The sequence below is a fragment of the Macrobrachium rosenbergii genome, chromosome 8 (genome assembly GCF_040412425.1).
Source record: "Macrobrachium rosenbergii isolate ZJJX-2024 chromosome 8, ASM4041242v1, whole genome shotgun sequence".
Taxonomy (NCBI): domain Eukaryota; kingdom Metazoa; phylum Arthropoda; class Malacostraca; order Decapoda; family Palaemonidae; genus Macrobrachium; species Macrobrachium rosenbergii.
Genome location: NC_089748.1, coordinates 38,502,346 through 38,522,259, shown reverse-complemented (window position 1 = coordinate 38,522,259; position 19,914 = coordinate 38,502,346). Strand labels below are relative to the sequence as shown.

The following is a 19,914-nucleotide window of genomic DNA, read 5'->3' as shown; positions in this document are numbered from 1 at the left end:
AGAGAGAGAGAGAGAGAGAGAGAGAGAAAAATATATATATATATATATATATATATATATATATATATATATATATATATATATATATATATATATATATAAAGTCTTTGCCAATATTCCAATGTACATCAAAATAAAAAAAAGGTCCCATTACAAAAATATCATGTATTGTGAGTCCACTCCATAACGAAAAAAAAAAATATATATAAAATAAAACCTTGTATTAACTTCCTCTCTATGAGCGCTATTACTCAGCTCACAATTTTGTAAACCTCTAAGTCTTTCCTTGAATATTCCTTTTATACAAGTCGTAACATCTTATCTTACCCGGTTAGTGACAGGTGCTGTTGGTCTAAAACTGCTTTTGATCCTCTTAGACAGATTTGTCCAGTACTTGGTGTAGCAAGTCAAAAAACATATGAATGCGAGAAGCACACACGCCGTAAGTGTCATGAAAACCTCACTTTTCCCCTGGAATACAAGAAGGTGAGACTTTCAGATCTACTGTACAACAGAAATATAAATGTCATGCACTCGTAAGTGTCATGAAAACTTCACTTTTCGACTGGAATACAACAAGGAGAGATTTTCAGTTCAGATCTACAACAGAAATATAACTGTCATGCACTCATAAACGTCATGAAAACTTCACTTTTAGACTGGAATACAACAAGGAGAGATTTTCAGTTCAGATCTACAACAGAAATATAACTGTCATGCACTCATAAACGTCATGAAAACTTCACTTTTCGACTGGAATACAAGAAGGAGAGACTTTCAGATCTACAACAGAAATATGACAGTCATGCATTGTCCTATATATATATATATATATATATATATATATATATATATATATATATATATATATATATATATATATATATATATATATATATATTGAAAATGAGGCAGGAGTTCAAGCGAAGATACAATGCGTTACTACCCTAATACAGTTCAACTTGTATTTTACAATTTTACTTACATTTTTATTTATCTATATTTATTTATTTATTAATTTAAGTTTTTCTAATAACTGATCTCCTCTTTCTGTATTTCCCATTAGCTTCTTTCGAATGAACACCTTAATATTCTTTGGAAGCTTGAATTTCAAGTTATTGGCACCTTTGGTGGGCTTGTCCCATATGAATAGGGTTCATCTTCTGAATAATAATAATAATAATAATAATAATAATAATAATAATAATAATAATAATAATAATAATAATAATAATAATAAGAGAAGGGATGCCCATTTTCCCCCAAATCCCCATTGTAGACGGAGCTTCGTCTACCTCCTTACTGCGTCAGCAGGTGAATTGCCGTAATGAGCAGGTATACCTCTAAGATACGTCACCGCCTACGTAGTTACCCCCAGGTGGGAGGCGACTCCACCCAACTGGGCAGACCTTGTCTCTCTTGGCCTTGGTTTAGGGTATATCGGATTCATTACTATAAAGTGGTCAAAACTACCTCTCAATGTTCTCTCTCAAGACCTAGGATAATGATCAGTCTTTAGGCAAATTTTAAACACCAGGACAGTTTGAATCTCACATCACTGAATTAAAGCATCATTTACTGTTTTGCCATCTCACCAGATGCTTTCGAGATCTAGGGTACTCTGTTCCGATGGGCTTGGGGTATTTGGGGGTATTTAAGGTGTTAATTTTGATCCAAGATATGTGTGTGGTCTGGGTACGCTGCTAGTCAAGTTAAACTTTGGAGGCTTACGATGTCAACATGCCATTAAACTGAACTAGAAAAAATATTTATGGTCTTAAATTATAAAAAAAAATAGCTAACTGATGTTCATTTAAAAATGGACTAACATAATACTTCTGATTGCATGACGTTTCTGTAATAATGCAAACCTGATTCCACATTGAAATGGAAAATACCCCTGTGATTATTCAAATTCTAAATCCTTTTAAAAATAAGTATTTGGCTCCTGGTCCTGAATTCATTTATAAGGGATCTAGCCAAATGGAATGAGCAATGATACCTAGAAACAGAAGTACAACAAATATTAAAGGAAAAAAATGTTACCCGGTCGCACTTTAAAAGTGTTGCAGTATATCTTTGATAACAGTAATCAATAAAGAAATCTCTGTAAATGGTTTGCCAGCTTAACTTCATTAACAATCAAGATTTCCCTCCACAGTCACTTCATATTTATTAAATCATCTTGCAATATTATCAAGCTATTTCCTCTGAACAATTGTATTACGGTGTCATTTACAGTTGTAGCAGGAGCTGGGGTGGTCGATGTGGTATAGGCAGTGGCGTTGGGAGAAGAAATGGTACTCGGGATGGTGGTGGTGGTGGTGGTGGTGGTGGTGGTGGTGGTGGTGGTGGTGGTGGTGGTGGTGGTACTCGGGCTGGCGGTTGTACTAAAGAGAAAGTAAAAATAGGTGTTGAAATGGCATTCTATAATTATTTCAATTACTTCAATACTCAGGTATTAACACCTGCAAACGCCTTCTACTAAATTGCGCGCACATTCTCACGCATTAAAACGGCCTAAATACTTAAACTTAGAACGAAATAAATGAATCAACTCTTCACTCACTTGGGGGTTGCTCCAACAGGATACAAAGTAGTAATTATCTCTAAGCCATCAGTTGAGAAATTTCCACCTAGCCGTGCTGTAGTTCCTTTAGAGATAACCAGTGTTTTGAGTCTCGGATAATGAGAAATACTGTAAGCTGTAATGTTTTCGATCTCATTGTACGAGAGGTTTAAGGTTTTAAGATGTTCCAGGAATCCGTCACATATTGGTACCAAACGTTTTATCTGAAACGGAGGTATTACTAATTATTAATGCAAGGAGGTGTCACAAGATTTAAGTTCCATAAAAACTGTAACTGAATTTGCCAATTATCCATTCTTCACAATGTCTGTGCTAGGAAAAACATTTCTACAATTCAACCAATGAATGTTATATAAATCTAGGTTCACATTCCAACACGTATACTTGCAGAGCTCATGTATGCAGAGGAAGATATAGTGGCTTCATAGGTCAACTAATCAATTATAATTTTCTGTGTACGTTACTGAGCTGTCATTACAGTCCCCAGATAGGTCAGTAATACAAAAATATTATTCACAAGGGTTTAACCGGTATTTCATTTAATGAAAAAAGAACGCTATTTTTTCCCCATTCTGAGAAAAGAGGCTTCAGTGATTTTGATGTTATTCAGAGCTTCTAATAAGCTCATCTTTTGAGGAAATTTTGCCGGAGAATCTGACAACGCAGACAGCTGAAATTTTGATATGATACAGAGTATCACAAACTGAGACACTGACTGGAAAATTCAAAAACTTAAAAAAAAAAGGGGATACACCAGTTCGAAGAAACAGGGACGAACTTTACCCGATTTCCTGAAAGGTCGAGCCCATGCACAGGCGAAAAGAGCGAGCAGTCATGTTCTGTGTGGTTTCTCAGAATGTTGTTGTTCAAGATCAGCTCCTCCAGATTCTGAGGGAAACAGTTCCGCTCTTCGAAGCCGTTGGCTTCCCTCGGCCCACACCTGCAGTTTCCGCGCATTTCACGCTCGGGAACTGTTGAGGTTCAAGAGAATGATAAAACATCGTCAGCTATCGATGAGGAGCATTTATCTGGTTTTCCGATGACTGATCTCACTAGTTCCCACTACCTTCTGTTATTTCTTTCGAATGGTCACCATATTCTCTGGAAGCTTGAATTGCGAGTCAGTGGCCCTTGTGGTGGGCGTGTCCCATATGAATAAGGTTCACCGTCTGAATAATAATAATAATAATAATAATAATAATAATAATAATAATAATAATAATAATAATCAAGAAACCTATCTCATTCTTAGCTTGTAACTACGATTCAGAAGAACCAAGAAAGTGCAGTTACTACGAAAGTAATGCAACCATGCCTTAAAATTAGTGGAAACCAGTTTACATATATATATTTTCTGCACTTAAACAATGCAACAAATATTCACTTACATCAACTGTTTTTTAGTTTTCTGCAAAAGAAAACTATTGCGTTGGCTTTGTCTGTCCGTCCGCACTTTTTTCAGTCCGCCCTCAGATCTTAAAAACTACTGAGGCTAGAGGACTGTAAATTAGTATGTTGATCATCCACCCTCCAATCATCAAAAACACCAAATTGCAGCCCTCTAGCCGCAGTAGTTTTTATTTTATTTAAGGTTAAAGTTGGCCATGATCGTGCTTCTGGCAACGATACAGGATAGGCAACCACCGGGCCTCGATTGAAGTTTCAAGGGCAGCGGCTCTTACAGCATTATACCGAGACCACCGAAAGATAGATCTATTTTCGGTGGCCTTGATTATATGCTGTAGCGGCTGCACAGAAACCCCGATTGCGCCGAAGAAATATCGGAGCATTTTTCTACTTATTTTTAAGAAGCAACTCATATCTCCAAATTCTCTTGCTGGACACCTGCATTGGTTGGGAAGGAAGTGAATTTTCTATGAGGCTGTTAATGTTCCGATTGAAATTTTAATCAGATTCTCCTCTTTCTGAATTTGTAACGTCTGTGGATGGTAGATCAGATCTTTTATCAAATACATTAATGAGTCAGGAATATATTCATGGACCCCACCTATGCAAACACTGCAAGAAAGTAACTCTGGGATTGTAAGCATATCAGTGACGTCCGTAGGGAGGTAGTGCCGTCAGTGGGTGCACTGTAGGCATTCCTAAACGTTCTTTGCAGCGTCCATCCGGCCTCTACCTTTTACTGTTCTTCCATTCATATTCTTCCTCCATCTTCGCATCCACCCTCTCCTAACGATTATTTCACGGTGCAACTGCGAGGTGTTACACCTTTCAAACCTACCTACTCTCAATTTCCTTTCCAGCGCTGAATGACCTTATAGGTCCCAGTGCTTGGCCTTTGGCCTAAACTCTACACTCCATCCACATCAGTGATAAATCTTACGCGTTTTGACATGGAAATCCTCCCTGTAAACTCTTATACAACTAGGGCAGACTTATTTTTCACTGAAAGAAAACAACCAAGAATAATAAGAGTGAAGTTCAGTGCAGTAAGACTTTCGATATTAATCGATGACTGAAACCTAAATTTAGGAAAGTCCGCCCAGATCTGGAAGTGGGACCAGTGGTGCCGTGCAGAATTCGTAGGGTCGAAAATCTCAAAAACAAGTAAAAAATGCGCCGAAGTTTCTTCGGCGCAATCGAGTTTTCCGTACAGTGTATAATGCTGTATGATACTTTCAGCCACGGCCCATGAAACTCTTAGCCGCGGCCCATGAAACTCAGCCACGGTCCGGTGGCGGCGTGTGTTGTTGGCACAACCTTGAATAAAATAGAAACTACTGAGGCTAGAGGGTTGAAATTTGTTATGTTTGATGAAGTAGTTTTTAAGACCTGAGGGCGGACAGAAAATCGCGGACGGAAAACGTGCGGACGGACAGACAAAGCCGGCACAATAGTTTTCTTTCACGGAAAACCAAAAATAACAAAATAAAAAGGGTGATACTGGTCAACCTTCAGCCAATGAAACGCAGATGTAACTTACATATTCGAGTGAGATTATTGTAACCGGCGTTAAGAACTCTGAGGTTGCACCAGGCAGGAGATTCGATTCCTTCAAGGGTCCTCAGCTTGTTGTTTTGTATGAGAAGAACCTCAGCTAAAGAGGGCGCCACCGGAGGTACGCTTTCGAGACCTGAAGAAGTGAATAGTTTCGTTATAGCATAATCAGTACATATACACATAAACGAACAATTATTATAGATGATTATATATATGGAATCACTGTCTGGCATTAAGAGCAGTTTGAATCATAATTCAAAGGATCTGAATGACAAATGCTTAGAAAAATCATCTGTCAAAACCTAATAACATTTTGACGGCGCTGGTACATTACATGTTATTTATTATATTCTGGTAAAGTGCAAAGCTTCTAAACTTGTTCAAATGTAACTTTAATCTGCTTCATCACATGAAAATTAATCACTGATGGATTGAGAGCCTGTTATGTGAACTAGGAAAGTCTACAACAAGGTATGCCTTCACAATATTACTTCCCTCTTTCTATCTATGCGTGCGTTTAGATATATCAGACATTAAAATCTTAGATTCTAAGAAGCGACTTCCTCTTCAGTCTCATTGCAAGACACAAAAATCTGTCAAAACCATATTAAGGAAAGGCCATGTTTCTGCCTTCGTAACAAAAGATAATCGTACGTTTGTAAAAGCCAATAAAACGCAGTAGAAATCGACTGCTTTCCCCCAGCCATGAAGACCTGACTTACCAACATTTCTGCAGTCAACGGTCTTCTTCTTACTGTCGCACTGGCACCCTACCGGACAGGAATTCCATTGGCACTTGAACAAGGCGGCATTCTCTCTGAATTGCAGCTCGTCCTTCCCAATCACTTCTACACGAGAGGCAAATAACGCTGAAGATCCTATGTTATCGGCGGGAAGCGACTGGATAAAGTGCCATAGGTGATACGTTTGGCAGTTTTCACTGGCTTCTCCGAAGTCATTTCCTGCGAGAGAAAGGATATACTTTCAGCCGTCGTCGGATTTATAATTTCTCTCGCATTATTACCTCTCACGACAGTGATATTATTTTTCCCTCAGTCGTGCTTGGCACTGTAATTTTTTACTGAAATTATTTTCCAGCAAGAGTTTTATGCTTTTGAAATACACGATTTTACTCCTGGCAAGAACAAAATGGGTAAGCAATGTAGGTTCCCTGTATACAAACATAAATGCTACTTCCCCTCATCCTAACTTTCTTGAAATATGAAAGAATATATATATGTAAATAAAAGAAGGTAAAATTCGCGATTCGCGGACTGACCTATTCGCGGATTTCGCTATGGAACATATATACACATTAATCGCGGAAAATTCACTTATTCACAGTATTTTTCATAGAGAAATATTCACAAATTACTCTATTTTCATATCATTTTCATGACTAAATGCACTTTTTGAGATAAAACTATCAAAATATTCAGGTATGAGCATTTTCAAAGGGTTTTTTGGTGTTTTGAACTATCAAAATACGCAGTCATAAGTGTTTTTAGAGGGGGTTTTAAGTATTCGCGGATTTTAGCTATGGGGGGGGGGTGATAATGGTAGGCATCCCCCACGAATACCGGGGGTCGACAGTATCTAATTATCAGGTAATTACCATTAGAACTGAACAGAAATAAACGGGTACCTCAAACGTGGAGCCGAGGGTAAACCATGAAAAGTCCCCAAAAGAGGTCAAGAGAGGTCAAGTTTGTCATTCGTAACTACAAAGGAATTACCAATATAGTTCATGAACGGGAAAAGAATACCAAAAGATGAATGTCACGCCAATGAATGTTCCAACTACCTATTAGCCCCTTGATCATTCCATAAACATTTCAAATAACTGGAATTGGAATTGGAATATAGAATTCACGCCAAAAGACCAAGTGCTGGGATGTGTGAGGTCATTCAGCGCTGAAAGGGAATTTGACAGTTTAAAGGTTGCACTATGAAACAATTGTTAGAAGAGCGTGGAAAGTGAGATGGAAGAAAGAGAATATGAAAGGAGGTACAGTAAAAGGAATGAAAGGGGGTGCAGCTTGGGGCCGAAGGGATGCTGCAAAGTTCCTTAAGTAATGCCTACAGTGCACCTCACAAGATAATATCATGCAGTAAATCAGTCACTATACAAGTTCTTTGCAGGACCATTGCTGTTTCTCTTAGCAGGTCCATTGTTGTTTTTCTTTGCAGGTCCAATGTTGGTTTTCTTTGCAGGTCCATTGTTGTTTTTCTTTGCAGGTTCATTGTTGTTTTTCTTTGCAGGTCCAATGTTGTTTTTCTTTGCAGGCCCATTGTTGTTATTCTTTGCAAGTCCATTGTTGTTTGTCTTTACAGGTCCAATGTTGTTTTTGTTCACAGGTCCATTGTTGTTTTTCTTTACAGGTCCAATTTTTTTTTCTTTACAGGTCAATTGTTGTTTTTCCTTACAGATCCACTGTTGTTTTTGTTTGCAGGTCCATTGTTGTTTTTCTTTACAGGTCCAATCTTGTTTTTCTTTGCAGGTCCAATGTTCTTTACAGGTCCATTATTGTTTTTCTTTACAAGTCCACTGTTGTTTTCTTTGCAGGTCCAATGTTTTTTTCTTTACAGGTCCATTATTGTCTTTCTTTACAGGACCACTGTTGTTTTTCTTTGCAGATCCAATGTTGTTTTTCTTTACAGGTCCAATATTGTTTTTCTTTGCATGTCCATCGTCGTTTTTGCTTGCAGGGCCATATCACTGCTGCGGATGCAATCGTTTCAATTTGTGGGAAAAAAGTGTCAACAAAAGCACAAGAAGCCACTGCTAAGCTATTCACTACAGAGTTTAGGCTAAAGGTCAAGCACTGGAACCTATGAGGTCGTCCAGCTGGAGATGAAAATGAGAGTAGGTAGGTTTGGAAGGTGTAACAGGAGGCAAACCTCGCAGGAGAGGGTGGATAGCAAGGCGGAAGATAGTATGAATGGAGGTACGGTAAAAGGAATGAAAGGGGTTGCAGGAGCTAGGAGCCGAAGGCACGCTGCAAAGAACCTCAAGTTACTGACGCTGACCTGATATGTCTAGAGAGGAGGAGTCTTTCCGCAGCGCGTACAGAAGGGCGGGAGGAATTTCCTTCAGGCGATTATTGGAGAGGTCGAGCACCTCGATGCTCCCGGAGCCCAGCTCGTGGTAATGAGGTAGGTACCTGGCCGCCAGCGAGTCCTCGTGCACTTTGATGCCCCTCAAGATACAGTTTGACAGGTTCAGATGAGTCAGGCTGTGAATGACATCTGAAATGTATGTACAATCAAAATTAGCTTTATGAGAGATAAATGAAGTGATAACTGTGCGGAAAAAACACGAGACTGTATGTATATGTATGGATAAAAACTCAACTTTGTAATGTTGTTATCGTCATACTAATAGAGAATACAGTTTTTATTAGGGTTAACACTAGTGCTTATGCGCAAAAATATTTTCGTGCAACATGAAGGATACAAATACTTCCCACCCAGGCTTCCCTAAAAGTGAGGAGAGAATGAGAACATTTACCTATATGAAAGGTGACGAAGCTCAGTTTATCGTTGTTGGAAACATTCAGATACATCAGCTCCTGTAAAGAGAAAGTGTCAGAAATGAACTCCAGAGGTCCTTTATTCCTCACACCGTAGGACTGTGGAACAGTCTCCCTACTGAGGTTGTCGCGCAATTGGAACTTCAGAAGTTCAAACGAAGATGCACTGCAACTTGTATAATAATAATAATAATAATAATAATAATAATAATAATAATAATAATTGAAAGGAAAAAGAAAATCAGATGACTTCTTTTCCAGGCAACGGTTCTAATATGAAATAAATAATTTTCTTCTTTTAACTTTACTGCAGAAAAAACAAAATGTCCAGCCTTGTGTAGGAAGCCAAAAAAAAAAAGGAAATTTGCATGACTGATGAGCTTCAAAAGTCAGAATTCTCTTTTGTGAATAAACGAAAGGGGGCCGTTCAAAAATTACTTAACACTTTTTTTTTTTTGTAATTTTTAATCGCCCCTCCCCGCCCCCACCGAAAACTATGTACATACCCCCACCCCGAATTGGCATGTTTCACTTTGTGTAATGCAATACTGTATTGAAGTCTAGCCTAATGCCTGGAAATTATTACCTTTTAGGTTTTTCTTAATACTTTTATGTTATGATATTGAAGAACGACAGATAAATGTGAACTGAAAATGTTCTCTTACGCCATGCTTAGAAGAGGATTAACTTCATTTGTGATATTTTTCTAAGTCATATTTTTGAACGGGCCCAAACCTGAGGTTAAAGCTCTCCTTACCGTATTGGAAGCGAAAATCTCCGGATCACCGAGATAGCTTATTCCACTACCGGACACGTCCAAGTTATGCAGTCTTGGTAGATTTTGCAATAGGCTTGGAAGTTCTGTATCTGAAAATAAAAAAAAAAATATACCAACGTGAGAAAAACAGGGCATATGTACCTTAAGTCAGGTATTACTTCTGCAGCGTCCTTTCCTTAGGTCCCTAGCTGCAACCTCTTTCATTCCTTTGGCTCTAACTCTATTCGTATTCTCTATTCTCCATCTGACTGTCCTCAACCCCTCTCCTAGCAATTGAATCATAGGTGCTTTAACTGCGAGGTTATTATTATTATTTTATTTCAGTAATTCAGGGGGTGCGAGAACTGACTACTGATTTTATTTGAATTGGTGCATACATTGAAAAAGGTTAAGAACCTCTGATTTTTTAGTGCAGAGGCCAAGGGCTGAAACGGAAATTGACGGTAAAAATGTTTGAAAGGTGTAACAGGAGGAAAACCTGTTACACCTTTCAAACTTTTTTACCGTCAATTTCCGTTTCAGCCCCGTGGCCTCTGGACTAAAAAATCAGAGGTTCTTAACCTTTTTCAACGTACGCACCAATTCAAATACAATCAGTAGTCAGTTCTCGCACCCCCAGAATTACTGAAATAAAATAATAATAATAATAATAATAATAATAATAATAATAATAATAATAATAATAATAATATTAATTAGTACTATTATTCAAATTATTAATGATTTTACTTTATTTAATTTTTATATTTTTTGCAGACAAAAATAACATGCGTATATCAAAATATATTTTGCTTTAACCATTCATAGGCATCCTCGCACACTAAGGAACCGGCTTCGGGTGCGAGCGCCCCTGGTTGAGAACCACTGGCCTAAATGCTAAATTCTCTCCCACCTGTACTCACCTAGTGTTTCCTCAGCAGTGCCACTCATGGAAAGGTGAGTGAGCGACTCGAGCTTCCCGAGTTTGACAAGGACCTGAGCGTTGAAATCGGGATTGCCGTCGAGGTCCAGCCTTTTCAAAGAACGACGAATCTGAGGGAGAGTATAATGTATAATACAATATCATATGACAATTCAGAATACTCATACACTTCTTAATGTGCTATGAGGTCATTCAGCGCTGAAACGGAAATTGACAGGAAGAGGTTTGAAAGGTGTAACAGGAGAAAAAAAACCTCAAAGCAGTTGCACTATGAATCAATTGTTAGGAGAGGGTGGAAAGCAAGATGGAAGAAAGATAACATGAAAGGAGGTACAGTAAAAGGAACGAAAGGGGTTGAAGCAGCGAGGGGCCTAAGGAAGGCATGCTGCAAAGAACCTTAAGTAATGTCTACAGTGCACCGCATGAGGCACACTGACGGCACTAACCCCCTACGGGAGAAAATTGAAATCATAGTATATTTATTTTGTTTGATAAATTACCATTACCCTATTCATAATAAGCTCATACATTTGCAAAAGGAGCTATAAAAAATATTAAGTGTTAATTTTAATTTTTCACAAAATTTAGTGTTTTTTTTAATTGATATACAGCAAGAGGGCCTGTCTGAAGTAAAATAAAAAAAAAATAAAAATGCTCCGAAGTTTCTTAGGCGCAATCGAGTTTTCTGTACGGCCGCTACAGCTTATGATCAAGGCCACCGAAAATAGATCTATCTTTCGGTGGTCTCGGTACAATGCTGTACGAGCCGCGGCCCATGAAACTTTAACCATTGCCCGGTGGTTGCCTATCCTATATCGTTGCCAGAAGCACGACAATGACTAACTTTAACCTTAAACAAAATAAAAATTACTGAGGCTAGAGGGCTGCAATTTGGTATGTTTGATGATTGGAGGGTGGATGATCAACATACCAATTTGTAGCCTTCTAGCCTCAGTAGTTTTTAAGATCTGAGGGCGGACGGAAAAAGTCCGGGCAGAAAAAAGTGCGGACAGAATAAAGTGCGGACGGACAGACAAAGGCGGCACAATAGTATTCTTTTACGGAAAACTAAGACAGAATTATAAATACTTATGATTACTGAATGATTATTACATACTTTTCCATTAATCAAAACGTTCAATGATCTTATTTTTGAATGACTCAAATAAGGATATACTTGCATGACTAAAAGGCTTTCTCATACTGAAATATCTCTGTGGTTTTCAAGGAGATATAGAGACTTTTTTTTTTTACCACATTAGAAGAGAAAATATCTGGTTTATCGTGATGCCTTAGTCCACAATAAGACAAGTCCAGGTATTCCAGCTTTGGCAAGTTTTGTAGCAGGTTTGGTAGTTGGTCATCTGGAAAAAGAAAAAATCAATTAGTGTGGAAAGAGAGAGGTGCAGGCTTCATTTTTTTAAACCATTGTGGATTCATTAGTAAACATTATTTGTTACAAGCTGAGATTCATCTTTGATTAAAAGAAATAAAGGCAACATGGATGATGACCATAATAGCCACAATCGTTTTGCCATTATTATTATTATTATTATTATTATTATTATTATTATTATTATTATTATTATTATTATTATTCAGTAGATAAAACCTATTCATATGGAACAAGCCCACCACAGGGGCCAACGACTTGAAATTCAAGCTTCCAAAGAATATTAACGTGTTCATTAGGAAGAAGTAAGAGAAAGTAAAGTCAAATACAGAAAGAAGAGATCCCACTCATTAAAAAAGAAAAAAAAAAATACATTAATAAATACACAAATGAATAAAAATGTACCGAAATGCAAGAAGAACATTGCATTTTCGTTTGAGCTTCTGAACTTGAACTTGAACTTCTAGAAAAGCAAAAAAGCTTAATAGCTATAATTAATGATAGAGAGTAATTTCATTCTGGTCAACAGACGACTCAGTACTGAGAATAGGTCGGGTCTAAAATGGCCACCAATTAAATTTGCTTGTTGTTTAAGGAGTACAGTAAGGCAGGTTTGGTAATGCATTCCAAAGGTTATTTTCTTTGGACCAAACTCATTCAAAAACGAGTTTGGACGTTACTTACGCAGTGTTTTATTGGCAGTGCCGCTCATGAAAAGGTAGGTGAGCGACTCGAGCTTTCCCAGGTTAACCAGGACCTGAGCGTTAAAGTCAGGATTGCCGTTGAGGTCGAGCCAACTCAAAAATGGTGAAACCTGAAAAGGTAATATAAATTTGATTTTATATAAACGTATGCGTATATATATATATACATACATATATACTTATATGTATGTATGTATGAATATATATATATATATATATATATATATATATATATATATATATATATATATATATATATATATATATATATATATATATATATATATATAGAGAGAGAGAGAGAGAGAGAGAGAGAGAGAGAGAGAGAGAGAGAGAGAGAGAGAGAGAGAGAGAATTACAAGATAAGTTTACTTATATGTTTCTCTTAGTCTGAAAACAGCTGATTTTACTTATACGTTTATCTTAGTTTGAAAATAGTTGACTTTCCTTACATTTTTCTTTTCAAATTCACCAAAAGTAACCATCGGTGTACTGTATATTTCTGTAAAAAATTTTCAAAGAGGACCTTGAATATTTTTTTATACAAAACGTCCATCCATGTTTACCTACTGTGTATAGCCTAAAAATTATGAATGCTGTTCAAAGCACAGTTCGCCAAATTAGTCAAGTCAGGCATTCATGACTCTTCAGGCGAGTCAGACGGACGGTTGCCAGTCAATGAATAACGCTGGAAGGTGTTGAATACCCTTATAGGTCAGGGCCCAGGCACAGCGGGCGGGGCGGGGGTTCTACTTTCCTGGTGTCCGGCAGTCTGGAGATGGGGGGGCGTGTGTGATAGCAGCTTACTTATTTCAACTTTTCTTCTTAGAGAATCAACAAAACCAAAGGATGATGGATGTTCAAGGGTCCCATGCTTCCCTAACATTATTATTATTATTATTATTATTATTATTATTATTATTATTATTATTATTAATAACTGACGATCAACTATACTTCTGATACTTCCACTTACTCCTGCAATGAATTCATACAAACTAATTGAGTTTGATATCTTCCTAATATTTAACCTAAGCCTGTAGTTGGACACTTCTGAATTGTGTGAGGCCCTGGGATGGAGGCGATGGTGTATGGCTCCCAGGGGTAGGGGAAGAGTTCGGGAGGGGGCCCAGTTTTTACGCAAGTACCGGGGCTTGAAAGGGTGATGCATGGGCCCTGTTATAAGTACGACGTTATTTGATTTTCATCGACCAAATAATGAAAGGTGTTGAATACCCCTTATAGGTATGTCGTAATTTGAAAGATCATTAATTGGTGTTCAATAATTTAAATGCTCTAGGTGTGATTGGCAATTTTCCCTGAATCCGGAGGTAAATTCCTGCGATGTATAGCTACTATTGCACCAGCCAAAGTGTTATTCACTATGGCTCACCGTCAGTACTTTGGGTGTGGGAAATATAATGGGACTGTTTTCAAGAAAATTCTATGGTTAGTTTTTAAGATATGGCGTCCCGCTTTTTTCAGGGAGAGGTCCCGGCACTCGTTTACACCTCGGGAAATTACAATAAGGAGCAGAATGCTCCAACTACGTCATCCGCTGGCCAGGGCTACTCAAACATGCACTTGGTGTCTTGGCAAAGACTTCATTTAGAATTTGAAAGCAACTGAAAGGTTAACACAAGAGGTAGCTTATCCTACTCTTGCTCGCACTAAGCTCTAATAGAAACTAAAGTTACTAGATAAGACTCGGCCTGCGACAAAATGTACAGGCCTTGTTTTTAACACAGCGATGCAGGGAGGGAGGAGGGAGGGTAATCAAAATGTGGCCAACAAGCTTTCAAATTATATCTGCTACGAGTAAAGGAAATAAATGAAAAACGCTCTTACCGTATTAGGAGCGAAATTGGTCGATCCATTGCTATGACCCATTCCACAATGAGACAAATCCAGATACTCCAGTCTCGGCAGGTTGTGCAGAAGATACGGCAATTGGCCACCTGGAAAAAACAATGAAGACAATTGATGAGATAGAGAGAGAGAGAGAGAGAGAGAGAGAGAGAGAGAGAGAGAGAGAGAGAGAGAGAGAGAGAGAGAGTTTAATTTCATGACCTACTTACGCATGGCATAATTATTTATTATATAAGTATCTTAGGGCAGAAGCAAGGTCAAAGTCAGTCGTAAATTTTTTACACAACTGCCCTCTCTCTCTCTCTCTTCCGATCGGCCAAACACAAGACTCTGGGCTTCCCAGAAACTTCCTGATGTTCTCCTCATTCCTTTCCATGCATGGCCGCTGTAACTTAACCATCAAATTTTTTGCTCTGCATGTACACCTCAAAGTTCATGACAACTGGGAACAGAATGGAATTGAATTTCGGCCGAAGCCCAAGCGCTGAAACGGAAATTGACGAGAGGAAGGTTTGAAAGGTGGAACAGCTGCACTGTGAATCAATTGTTAGGAGAGGTGAGAAAGTAAGATGGCAGAAAGAGAATATGAATGGAAGTACAGTAAAAAAGAATGCAAAGGGTTGCAGCTAGCGGCCGAAAGGACTCTGCAATGAACCTTAAGTAATGCCTACAGTGCACCTCATGCTCTATCCCCCTACGGGATGATAACTGGGTGAAATAGGAATCATGTGAACTCATACATAACGATATACTATGAAAGCCAAAATACGGTAACTGCAAGTTACATACTTACCTAATGTTTTACGAGCAGTGCCTCTCATGGACAGATTGGTGAGGGTCTCAAATGTCCCTAGCTTAACAAGGGACTGAGCATCGAAGTCAGGATTGCCACTCAGATCCAGCTTTTCCAAAGACTGGAGAATCTACGGAAAATACAGAGAACAGAATAAAGGCATATATATATATATATATATATATATATATATATATATATATATATATATATATATATATATATATATATATAAAGAAATAGGTTAATTATTTAGTTAACTGAATAATCAAAATAATACATAACTATCTCTTTATCTTCTTTTAAAGTTTAAAGTAAAGATAATTTTTACCAAGTATTGCTCAATATGGATTTAATATTCGGCATAAAAACTAAGCATATTGGCTAAGTCTCATGGGGACATTTTACAATGGTTATTTTACTTGAATTCCGCAGTATAAAATTCGTCGGTGCTGTCTTTGGAAAACACTCATGGAATACTGTACATAACACACAAAAGTTCACCCTAACAACTGGTTGCAAACCAGGCCTAATATTTTAATGACAAAGTAATTCTTTCTTGCCCCTTACGGGCCAAGCAGACTTAAAATATATTCCTATATTCATTGTTTCTACTTAAACACATTCTCCAGCTATACAGAGTAACTGTGCCATTTCTATGTCATTAAGTTAATTGTCAGATTTGACCTGAAATCACCGTTGCACTGAACTAAGAAGTTTAGGTGATGAAACACTTGATGCCCTAAATACACACGAATTACAGCCTTCACTGTTTTCTTGTAATAATTTCGTTTGGATTAAGTTATACAGACTCTTACAATATACTACAGATGGGAAGAAGTTTTTCTTGAAAATATTTATGACTGCCGGTTATGATCTGAATTTTTAATCGGCCACAGTTCCTGTGCCAGTGACAGGATTCATTTATAAATAGGGAAATGCACATGGAATATAATTTTGGTTTGGAATTTTCCTATTCTGTTGACATTTTGCAGCAGTATCTTGAATTTTATTCTTAAAACGCTTCTCCGATTTTGCCACTGACTGGTAACTCGGAATTAATTTTGTTTGAGGCAGGCACTGTTTGTAAAGACAGACAAGCAATGAAAAAGAGTCTACAGTCATTTTGGAGACAGTAGCATTCACTTCTTGTTGAAGGCTCTTTTTAAAAAATCACTGCCTGTTACCCCTTGAGATATAATTTAAATCTGCAAAAGCCACGAGTTGCTGGCCTCTGTCAGACTCAAACTTATGATTCCTCGAGAGGGGAAATAAGGGTGCTACCAACCTGGGCCATAAGGTTGTAAAGGAAACTGGAACTTGGGAACTTACAGGGGTCACTCAAGTAGCAGCATCTGAGGGCATGAAAGGATTATCCAGTCCCGGGATGCAACTTCCTGAGATGTATGCTAGTACTGCACCAGCCCCGGTTTTTTTTTTTTTTTGCCATGCCCGGAGGTTAGGTTAGGTTAGCTAAGTACCAATTCCGCAATTTGGGTGTGGGAAACACAATGAGATTATTTTCAAGAAAATTCTATGGTTAGTTTTTAAGGTATGGCGTTCAGCTCTTTTCAGGGAAAGGTCCCGTACTCGGTTGCATCTTGGGAAAATGCTCCTGGGATAACTTTAAAAAATTTTCAAGAGGCATAAATTCGTGCAAGGAATTCTTTTCTTACTTGAGAGCTTCTGAATTCGATGCAGAGGTTGGTTCTCAACCAGGGGGAAATTTCAGAGTTGGGGGAGGGGGGAATTATGACCACAGATTGACAGGCTCAAACTGGCTCTAGGACCACACAAAACGTGGTATGCATCGGTCCGCACTACTGAGAGGTCACGCAGGGCTTTCTCTCTGCTCGCTTGCGTGTATGTGTTAGTATTTTGTTGCATATTATATGGAACGCACCTTTCTGAGGCAGACAATTCTGGAAAGGGGTGGGGGGATGACATTCTGACATATGGTGAACGGGTGCATTGGCCAAAAAAGGTTGAGAACCACTGGGTTAGAGAAACTCATTTTCATGTTGCGTACGTTGTTATGTGTTAGCTCCCATCATATTCCCTTCTTATCCACTCAGATATGGGACTAGACTAAAACGCCATCACTTCTGGCATGTGTGAATCGCGGTCTTTAGCAAAATCTTGTCGATAGTTGTGCGGCTGTACAGGTAAGTCTTCTAGTGCAGTAAGTACTTGGATTACAGTTTCCTCTATGACCGCTTTGGCTTATCGGGTTGAGCTCTTGTCCACTTCTGAGGCCTGGATTCTGGTCCCAACTTGAGATAGGAACTTACTTCTAACTTCTGCACGCTAATGCGTCTTAATTTCAAATTTATTCTATCAGTATTACCCCTGTTAAGTTAGGAAGCTGTGTGAAACTTGTTGGTGTGTAGGCTGAATAGCCTGCTCAGATAGCTCCTCAGGTACAGTGAAGAAAGTTGTAATTACAACTTTCTTCATGGCTTTTAATCAAGAGGTTTTGGGTTTCGTCCCAGTGTTAAGTTACATTTTGTCTCTATTTCTAACGTCACTGTGTGTTGATTCCCATTCGCTGAAGATATACAAATTAAGACATAACCTCTTTACACAAATTAAACTTAGAAAATTCATACCTGGGTTTCAGACGAAATGTTAAACGAGGTTATGTTGGCATTGCTTATTTTGAGAGACTTCAACTGAAGACGCCCAGGGTCTCGTGGTAAATAAAAGACGCCTCCAACCCACTCTATTTCAGCTTCCACAGTATTATTGTCACTCTGCAAAAGTTTAAGAAGGTATGTATTTAGATATCAAAGCACTGAATTACTTTCTACTAAACTTGGTGACATGTATGAAACTTGCATTCCAAATCCCAAGGGAGACTCATGTCATCAATGAAGGCAAAGGATATTAATTCATGAAATTATAATTCGTTCCAATTGCCACTACTGTAGAATCTGTAATTGCATTGAAAGAGAATACAAAGAACAAACCTGAATCGCATATCGCCTGAATGACGATACATCCGGGCACCTCAAGACAGGGGCGGAGTTCCCAACAGGTATAATAGAACAATTCTTCAAGTCCTGTAGGTTCCCATTCTCTTTAGCTTCCACTGTTTCGCTCAGGTCTTGGACACGTTCTGGTGCCTCCGTCACCGGGATTTCTGATCTTGATGACAATACAGTTGAAATTGCAATGCTGTCTCCATTTGATTCGAAATTCTTCACAGACTTATTTGCAGGCGGCGAAGGACCTACGGTTGACACAGCAGTGTTGCATAACCAGGCACAAATAACCAGTGATGCCTTTAAATGTAAGTGCATTGTTGGCCCAAATAATTCTAATGCTCCTGAAAAAGAAAAAAAAAAGGTTTCGATTACAGAATGGCAATATATCACCAAGAAGTAAATATTCACGTATTAAGAAAAGTGAAAGCAATGAAATACAACGAAAGAGAAGACACAAATCAACAGTGCATAAATCGTAATGATCTTTTACTGACGATGAAAACTCTCGGATGCATCGTTCACCGTTGTTTGAATAATCTTTAGGAAAACCGAACTGTGAAAAATATCCATGATCCCGTCGGCGACAGAAGGAAACCTCTTATAAGAGCGGTGAACGAACAAATATGCAGATCTAAATCTCATCTGTTACTGAACGATACTTTTTTACAGAAAATTTTCAAAATGCAATACCATGTAATCAAAGATAAATTTCACCCTGCTGTTTATCTACAATCTTTACTTGCCATCCTGTGTACATCTTTCATGTATAGTATGAGTAATATTGCGTATATTAATGTTAAAGCAATTGAGATAGAAAACTGCATATCTGTACATTTTAGATTTCAATATATTATTATATTTTCAGTATTAACATATTTCGCTCAACAGAGGAGAGCTCTAGAAACGGCAAAAACACAATGGCTACTGCCACATTCATAATTGCATTGCTTCATCGTGAATGAATTTGACATACATGAAGCTTCTTCAACATTAACCAGCACGTCAAACCTTCCTAAATCCATTGCACCGTTCACCTGCATATACCTGGCACGTACCCTTGCGTTTCAGGAATACTTAAGACCGTTCCTTTCCAGTGTCTCTTCCAGGATATTTATCTGGAACATTCTGGAATTTTCTCATTTTCTCAAGACTTGTGTTATATGCGTTCTGCTCTTATCCGTTCTTTCCATTTGACTGACCTATCACTAAACACTCTGGTCCAACCCTTCATCTATGGTAACGTTACTTTACCAGTTCTCCTACGCATCTCAGCATTCGATACATATTGGGTTCCTCTCCAGCGCCATTGGCAGATTCAGCATTTTTAGTTTTCTGAAAAGAAAACTATTGTGCCGTTTTTGTCTGTCCGTCCGCGCTTTTC

At 38.2% G+C, this 19,914-nt stretch overlaps 1 protein-coding gene across 5 annotated transcripts in view; it reads right to left on the bottom strand.

The window, feature by feature from the left end:
• LOC136840715 (uncharacterized) overlaps positions 1-19,914 on the bottom strand; it is a 39,664-nt gene that overhangs the window by 15,564 nt on the left and 4,186 nt on the right. For all 5 annotated transcript variants that reach the window (XM_067107531.1, XM_067107533.1, XM_067107532.1 and 2 more), the window contains exons 2-17: positions 18,516-18,874; positions 18,156-18,299; positions 15,547-15,676; positions 14,733-14,842; positions 12,865-12,994; positions 12,042-12,151; positions 10,768-10,897; positions 9,845-9,954; positions 9,066-9,126; positions 8,585-8,803; positions 6,277-6,516; positions 5,538-5,687; positions 3,374-3,561; positions 2,570-2,793; positions 2,240-2,390; positions 328-471 (exon numbers count right to left, since the gene is read on the bottom strand). In XM_067107531.1, coding sequence (XP_066963632.1) covers positions 328-471; positions 2,240-2,390; positions 2,570-2,793; positions 3,374-3,561; positions 5,538-5,687; positions 6,277-6,516; positions 8,585-8,803; positions 9,066-9,126; positions 9,845-9,954; positions 10,768-10,897; positions 12,042-12,151; positions 12,865-12,994; positions 14,733-14,842; positions 15,547-15,676; positions 18,156-18,299; positions 18,516-18,848 — 2,574 coding nt within the window. In that variant the 5' untranslated portion in view covers positions 18,849-18,874. The remainder of the gene's footprint in view (positions 1-327; positions 472-2,239; positions 2,391-2,569; positions 2,794-3,373; positions 3,562-5,537; positions 5,688-6,276; positions 6,517-8,584; positions 8,804-9,065; positions 9,127-9,844; positions 9,955-10,767; positions 10,898-12,041; positions 12,152-12,864; positions 12,995-14,732; positions 14,843-15,546; positions 15,677-18,155; positions 18,300-18,515; positions 18,875-19,914) is intronic.